At 56.9% G+C, this 8,241-nt stretch overlaps 1 protein-coding gene across 1 annotated transcript; it reads left to right on the top strand.

Annotated features, from left to right (window-relative positions):
• The first annotated feature begins 387 nt into the window (after positions 1-387).
• Positions 388-7,938, top strand: LOC103743759 (sialic acid-binding Ig-like lectin 11). The gene is made up of 10 exons (XM_029569417.1): positions 388-519; positions 590-970; positions 1,123-1,357; positions 1,989-2,033; positions 3,664-3,848; positions 4,084-4,131; positions 4,225-4,482; positions 5,211-5,499; positions 6,074-6,140; positions 6,891-7,938. Exons 1-10 carry the CDS (start codon positions 480-482, stop codon positions 7,074-7,076), a joined length of 1,734 nt encoding a protein of 577 aa, XP_029425277.1. The 5' UTR covers positions 388-479; the 3' UTR covers positions 7,077-7,938.
• The last annotated feature ends 303 nt before the right edge of the window (positions 7,939-8,241 follow it).

Genomic DNA, 8,241 nt, shown 5'->3' on the forward strand with positions numbered 1-8,241 from the left:
TCTCACTGTGCACCTAGGAGCCTGACATGGGCCATGGACAGGCAGGGGATCCTGGGCTCTGGAGATTGTGTGGATGGGAGGCCTGTGTTGGGTTCACAGGTGGTTAACAGTCATGTATGTTTCTTTGCCTGCAGCCCCTGCGTGTGAAGCAGGTGCTCACTGGAGAATGAATGAATGAATGAATGAATGGAGGATGAGGAGGCGGGGGTGTCTCCTCGTGTGAGCCACTGAGCACCTGTTTCCCTGTGCATCCAACTCTCTGGACTTCCTGGGGCTGAGGCTCCTTCCGGTTCCTCAAGAGTCCCGGGCCTGCCCCCTCCAGAGCCTGTGAAAGGAGAAGTCAGAAGGGTCTTCAGGACGTGAGCGCTTCCTGAGGTTCCTCTTCTGTGGCCGTCACTGTCCCCACAGGCCTCCCAGGGACGTGTCCCTCTAGAGGCCAGACCCAGTGTCCGGGTCCAGCAGGGCCCCCGAGCCCCGAGATGCTCCTGCTGGCCCTGCTGCTGGTCCTACTGCGGGGAGGTGAGTGGGCTGAGGGCCTGGGGTGCCCGGAGGGGGCACGGGCTCCAGCTGAGCCTCTGCGTCCACACAGGGTCCCTGCAGGAGGGTGCACAGTTCTGGCTGCAGGTGCAGGACCGCGTGACGGTGCAGGAGGGGCTGTGTGTCCTGGTGCCCTGCTCTGTGCACTACCCCTGGCACAACGGGAGCCGCTCCACTCCAGCGTACGGTTACTGGTACCAGAGGAAGGAGAACACCAAAAGAGAAGAGCTAGTGGCCACAAATGACCCAGGAAAGGAAATCAAAAAGAAGACCAACCTCCGGTTCCGACTCCTCGGGGACCCCGGGGCCAACAACTGCTCCCTGCGCGTCTCGGGTGCTCAGCAGGCGGACAGCGCACAGTACTACTTTCGCCTGGAGAGAGGACATATTAAATACAGTTACCAACGTTACATGCTCACAGTGACTGTGACGGGTAAGCAGGGATCCCCAAGAATGGAGAAGGTATGGGGGGCAGCTCTTCTCCAGGGAGGCGAGTCTCTCACAGGCTCACAGGGTCCCCTCTGGGGCCCGGCCTCTGCCTCTCGTGTCTCAGTCCTCACACAGACACCGGATATCCACATCCAGGAGCCCCTGAAGTCTGGCCGCCTGGGCCACCTGATGTGCTCCCTGCCTGGGGCCTGCCAGCCTTACACCATCTCCTGGGTCGGGGCTGCCCTGAGAGGCCCAGGCCTGGTCTCCAACACCTCAGAGATCCAGCTCAGTCCCAGCCCGCAGGATCATGGCACCCAGCTCACCTGCCGAGTGACCATCCCCAGGGCTGGCGTGTCCACAAAGAAGACGGTCCAGCTCAGAGTGTCCTGTGAGTGTCTGTCCAGGATCTGGGAGCTGCTGTGGGCAGGGGAGGGGGCAGGGGCTGTGGGTGGGCGAGTGCTTGTGTCCCAGGCCAGTGTGGAGGGCTGAACCAGCAGATAGATGTGAGCAGATGCAGAGCCACGGGGTGCAGCCTCAGCAATAGCACAGGCCTGTAAGGGCCCAGGAATGCTGGGCCTGGAGACTTCTGCCGGTTAGCCCAGCACTGGGGAGACTGGGCTGGTAGGATTGTGACTTTGAGGCCAGCCTGGGCTACAAAATGAGACCCTGTCTCAGAAAATTCCGAAACAAAAAGGGTCGGGTTGCGGGGAGATTCCTGCCTGCCATGGCAAGTGGGAGAGGGGGCTCTGGAGCGGGCTGGGTGGGGCACTTAGCAGACATTCGGTCCATCTTGGCTTTTACCCTGAGAACATGAGAAACTAGTTTCTGTCATTGACGGGCCTGGCCTGAGGGAGCAGGCAGCACAGGGAGACAGAGGGGGCTGGGCCTAGTCCTGGGGAACTCGTGGCTGTGGGAAGAGGCCCCTGTCTCCTTTGAGCTTCCTGTTCTGCCTCCATGACTGCTGGGGCGGTGGGGTATGGGGCAGCTGTGAGTCCAGCCCTCCCTCCCTGTCTGTGCAGATGCCCCGAGGGTGACCATCACCGCCCACGATGTCCCTGGAGCAGGTAGTCGGGATGGGCCCCTGGGTGGGAGGTGGGGCTGAGCCAGAGCAGGTGCTCCGGGAGGCTGTGGGGAGATCAGAAGGGAGTGCCCCCACCATGCAGCTTCGCTGCCCTCTTAGGCTGACAGACGTGGACCCTGGAGGCCCTGCCTTTCACTTATTGTTTGGTTTGTATGGCTATGTGTGTCTGTATGTGTGTGTCGGTGTGGGGAGTGTGCACGTGTGTGCATTGTGCTGTGCTCAGAAGTGGACCTCTGTGTCACCCCCAGGAAAGCTTTCCACTTTGTTTCTTGAGACAGGGTCTCTCACTGGCATGGAACTCACCAATGAGCCCAGGCTGGCCAGTGAGCCCCTGTCTCTTCTTCCCCAGGGCAGGGATTACAAGTGTCTACCACCACCCCTGACCTATTTCCTTTTTTGTGAGTTCTAGGGATGGAACTCAGGTCCTCATGTTTGTGAGGCGAGCACTTTGCAGAATGAGCTATCTCCCTTGCCCCTTAGTTACTTATTTCTTTGTTTACTTTTTTTAAAAAGAAATTTATGTGTATATGTGTATTGCCTGCGTGTAAGTAAGTGCACCCATGTTGTGAAATGCCCCCGACGACAGAAGAGGCTGTTGGGTTCTCTGGGACTAGAGTTATGGACAGTTGTTAGCTGCCATGTGGATGCTCGGATTTCAACCCAAGTCTTCTGCAAGAACAACCAGTGTTCTTAACCGCTGAGCCATCTCTCCAGCCCTGTTTGTTTTTTGAAACAGGTTCTCACTATGTTGCCACAACTGGCCTGAGCTCACTATGCAGACCAGGCTCTGTACCAGCCCTAGGGGTTAGTCCCCCAACTTGTGGCTATTTGCTGTGATTACCTGACTGGTACCCTTCCTGCAGTGAACAGGAGCCCCTGCTTTTAATCTTTGTTTCCCCATGTATGTACATCCCATTATTCAGGAGGTGAATCTCTGTGAGGCCAAGGCCAGCCTGGTCTACATAACAAATTCTAGGCCAGCTGAGGCTATAGGGAGACGCTGTCTCAAAAAACTGAAATAAATAAGTACATAATTTAATTTTAAAAAGAGCCAGGTACTAATGTGCTCTGTCCACAGTGATGCCCAGCAACATGGTGCTGAGCACATGGTGCTGTGCAGGGCCCAGAATCTGATCCACAGTGACACTGACCAGACCAGTGTTCAGAGACGGGACTGAGCCATGGGGCAGGACTGGCTTGTTTAGAGGGCTACAGGGAGACCCTGTCTCAAAAAGACCAAAAAAAAAAAAAAAAAAAAAAAGAGAGAAAAGAAAAAAAGAGAAAAGAAAAAACAAGTGTGTTTTGGTTTGGCTTAGTTTAGTTTAATTTGGTTTGTTTTGGTTTTCAGGCAGGACTGGATGGCTGGTTAAGATGTTTCTCCCCCTCTGTGACTTATTTGAGATGAGCTCTGCTAATAATTTCCTTTGTTGTGGCAAAACTTGAATTAATCTACCTCTCTCTCTCTCTCTCTCTCTCTCTCTCTCTCTCTCTCTCTCTCTCTCGTCTCCCTCCCTCTCTCACTCTTTCTCTCTGGTCCTAGAGTCCCTGGGAAACACCCCTCATCTGGAAGTCCAGCAAGGCCAGTCCCTGCGGCTCCTCTGCTCTGCTGACAGCCAGCCCCCTGCCTCCCTGAACTGGGTCCTGGAAGACCGGGTCCTCTCTTGGTCCAGCCCTGTGGACTCCAGAACCCTGGGGCTGGATCTGCCCAGGGTGAAGGCTGGGGACTCGGGTCGCTACACTTGCCTAGCAGAGAACAAGCTGGGTTCGCTGAACGGCACCCTGAATCTTTCTGTGCTGTGTGAGTGTGACTGGCTAGAGGCCCCTGGTTCCGGGAGGGCAGCCTGCGGGAGGAGGTGGGGGGCTCAGAGCCCCTGGCTTCCAAGACCAGGCTTATAACAGCCAGATCAGCAGCAGTTTGTGTTGGGGACCCAGTGAGTGATTCACCCACCCACCACCTCCATCTCTGGGATGGGTCCTCTGCCCAGTGGGAAGCCACTGGCCTTTCTGCAGCCAGTTCCCTGTCTTGGTTGCAGATCCCCCAGAGGACCTGAGAGTGACCATTTGGCAAGCAAACAGGACAGGTAGGAAGCGGGAAGAGGAAGCAGGGCCTTCCCATGCCCTGCCCATGGGGTCCTGGCGACAGAGCCCCAGGTGACTGCCTCTCCTCCTCCCAGGGCTGGAAATCCTTGGGAATGGCTCCTCCCTTCCGGTCCTGGAGGGCCAAAGCCTGCGCCTGGTCTGTGTCAGTCACAGCAATCCCCCAGCCAGTGTGAGCTGGGCCTGGGTGACACAGACCCTGAGCCCAGTGCAGCTTTCAGACCCTGGGATCCTGGAGCTGCCTGTGGTTGGCAGGGAGCACGAAGGACACTTCACCTGTGCTGCGCAGAACCCGCTGGGTGTCCAGACCATCTCCCTCAGCCTCTCTGTGCACTGTGAGTGGGAGGAGACACCTGGGACCTGGGATGAGGGGACACCTGGGGCCCGGGATGTGGGGACACCTGGGACCTGGGATGTGGGGACACCTGAGGCCTGGGATGAAGAGACACCTGGGGCCTGGGATGTGGGGACACATGGGACCTGGGATGTGAGGACACCTGGGGTCTGGGATGTGGTGATACCTGGGACCTGGGATGTGGGGACATCTGGGACCTGGGATATGGGGACACCTGGGATCTGGGATGTGGAGACACCTGGGGTCTGGGATGTGGGGACACCTGTGGCCTGGGATGTGGGGACACCTGGGGCCTGGGATGTGGGGACACCTGGAATCTGGGGACACCTGGGACCTGGGATGTGGGGACACCTGGGGCCTAGGATGTGGGGACACGTAGGACCTGGGATGTGGGGACACCTTGGACCTGGGATGTTGGTACACCTGGTGCTTGGGATGTAGGGACACCTGGGACCTGGGATGTGGGTACACCTGGGGCCTGGGATGTGGGGACACCTGGTGCCTGGGATGTGGGGACACCTGGGACCTGGGATGTGAGGACAGCTGGGACCTGGGATGTGGGTACACTTGGTGCTTGGGATGTGGGGACACCTGGGACCTGGAATGTGGGTACACCTGGGGCCTGGGATGTGGGGACACCTGGGACCTGGGATGTGGGGACACCTGGGGCCTGGGATGAAGGGACCTCTGCCTACTTTCTCTCCACAGCGCCCCCACAGATTCTGGAACCCTCCTGCTCCTGGGAGGCTGAGGGTCTGCACTGCAGCTGCTCCTGCAGAGCCTGGCCAGCCCCCTCCCTGCACTGGCGGATGGGGGAGGGGCTGCTGGCGGGCAACAGCAGCAATGCGTCATTCACCGTCACCTCCAGTTCCAGGGGGCCCTGGGCCAACAGCTCCCTGAGTGTATACGGAGGGTTCAGTTCTGACTTGAGGCTCAGCTGTGACGCCCAGAATGACTTTGGGGCCGAGGGCCACTGTCCTGTTGATGCCGATTCAGGGTCAGTGGCTTGAAGGGGCGGAGGCTTGGGAGGAAGGAGGAAGTAATCTAGAGCTAGTGTAGGAATGGGAGGGGCAACACAGGCTGGGCAGTGTGGGAAGCGTGGCCAGGGTCCTGCCCTGTGGTTAGTTGGGGAATGAAGATGGGGCCTGTTGAGGGCTTCAGGGTCTGTGAAGGGTCACGAACCCCTCACTCCCGCTGCCCTGTAGGGAAGCTGTTTTGCCCTCAAGCCTCTGTATTGGCTGCCGTGGGGGCAGCTGGTGTGGTAGCTCTGCTATCCCTCTCTGCCTGCCTCATCTTCTTTAGGTGAGTGTCATCAGGCTCCCAGAACCCTAGATGGCCCAGCTGGGGCTCCTCAGGGGACAGAGCTTGGGGGGGCGGCAGAAGACTGCTCTGTGTCCGCTCTGGATCCCATGCAGGGGAAGGTCCCAGTGTCACTGCGAGTCATCTCGTTGCACACATCCCTGCCCCTCCCTGGCCTCCACTGGTTCTTTGCCCTCTTTTAAAGGAGGGCTGTGGTCCCCCATTGCCGATCAGCCCTGAGTGCCCTGATTGAAGCTGGTCTTGTCTCTCAGGGTGAAGACTGTCAGGATGGCCGCTGCCGGGAAGGATAAACCTGCTGCCTTTGTACCTGTCTGCAGGGTGAGCAAGGAACCCAGCACCCACCGTGGCCTTAATGGGTCTCCAACCCAGTCAGGTCCCTCGAGATGACCCAGAGAAGCCCTGACAGGCTTCTGCTCCTGGTCCCCGGGGACATAGTGTCAACCCAGCAGCTGGGGACATCCAGCTGCTTCCCACTGACCCTGGGATCCCAAGGCCACTCAGGCCCTCAGCTGCCTGGCTGCACACCACACCTGCCTTCCTGAGCCTCACTCCCACTGGGGGACCTCTGGCTTTCCTTCCTTCCTCTCTCCATTTGGTGCATCAGTGCTGAGCAGTCCCCCCAAATCATCATTGGCTTCAGACCTTGCACTGAGACCTCCTCAACCACCACCTGCTCCCTCAGACCATGCTCAGGTCTGATGCTTTGCCTCCCCCCTCCACCCCCCGCAAGTCAGAGAGGCATGGACTTGAATGTTGGCCTCACTCCAACCAGATATATGCTTTGCAAATAGGTTCAAAGCCTCAGTTTCTCCATCTGCTGAATGGGGACGCTAGTGTCTCAACAGTGAACTTCTGTGAAAATTTTATGAAATGGTGATGCAGAGTTCAGACATTACTACCAAGAAATACACATAAATATGAAGGAGTGCATGAATGAGTGTGGGCCCAGCGGGCTTTGAATGAATACAAGAAGGACTAAATGTTCGATTTCTGTGTTGACTTTGGGTCCTCTCTGCTCTCTGATAGCCTTCCTTCTTCTAATTTGGCTATTTTCTTCCTCCACTTCAGGGAACCCTCAATGCAGCTGATAGTACGAAAGGCCACCCATCCCCTGCCCTGGCCATACCTGCCCCAGAGGAGGAGCTAGAGGTCCATTATGCCTCCCTCAGCTTCAAGAGGCTGAGGCCCTGGGAGCCTCAGGACAGAGATGAGGCCAGCCCCACGGAGTACTCAGAGATCAAGATCCGAAAGTAACAAACACAGCAGTGCCCAGGGCATGTCTGGGGAGGGAGACACCACCACAGACCCTACGGCAGCTGTTCGCCTTGTAACCAGGACACTAACTGGGGTAGGCAGTCCATGGCCCTGCGATGGGCAGACATAGGCTCCAGTTTCTGCCCCGGCGCCTGCATGAGTTCCTTTGCCCCTCACCCCCCTGCTCAGCCTAACAGACATTGTCCCCCACGCATGGGCTGCTGTGGGGCATGAAGGTAGCTCTTAGCATCAAATATGGGTGTCTGCAGAGAGCACATCACCTCCTTGCCTGTTCCCGGGGATCCTATGATATGTGGAGCCCTCCGGGCCTTGCTGCCCAGCCCTGTATGTACTCCTGCATGGGAATGCCAGCTGTAGATGGCCCTGAAAGCTCACTGGAGTGACCTGTGTCACGGTGAGACTCTCTGCCAGCCTTCTGCCCTGCACTTGTATCAATCACTGAGCATCCTCTTCCTCCAGTGCATTCTAGCCTCGACTGTCCCCACACCTTGTTCATCTGACATAGACTCCGTGGGTTTGAATGAAAAGATTCCCTAAAGGCTCCAAGTAGTTGAATACTTGGTCTCCACTTCATGGTGCTATTTGAGGGGAGGGGGGTCATGGAAACTTTAGGAAGTGTGGCCTCACTGGAAGAAGCACTGTGGTCACTGGGGGCAGGCGTTGAGCTCATGGCCTCATCCCGTCTCCAGTCTGTCTCTCTTTCTCTGCTTCCTGTGCCTGCTTCAAAGTGCGAGCACTCAGTTTTGCATTCTGCCTGCCTCCTGCAGAGCCTCCCCACCATGATGGACTTCTTACTCCTCTGGAACCAGAAGCCCAATAAACTACTCCTTCCATAAGTGGCCTTGGTTGTGGTGTTTTATCACAGCATCAGGAAAGTAACTAATACAGTCCAAGTATTCAAATTTCGAACCTCTCGAAGTCTGTTTCCCTGGGACCTGTTCTGAAATGGCTTCTTGTTGTTTAGGATTTGCTTATAAAATTCCCCCCAATTTCCATCTGATCCCGTCACCTAGTCACACAGTGCTCACATCCAACTTCTCTCATACTTTTGTTTTCTTGCCAAGGACTATTCATTAGTGAAAAAAAAATTATGATCAACACCAGCCAGCATGGTATGCCTGTGCACTGGCCCAGTGTGCAGGCC

Source organism: Nannospalax galili, unplaced genomic scaffold, assembly GCF_000622305.1.
Source record: "Nannospalax galili isolate Female #2095 unplaced genomic scaffold, S.galili_v1.0 scaffold960, whole genome shotgun sequence".
In the NCBI taxonomy this organism is placed as follows: Eukaryota; Metazoa; Chordata; class Mammalia; order Rodentia; family Spalacidae; genus Nannospalax; species Nannospalax galili.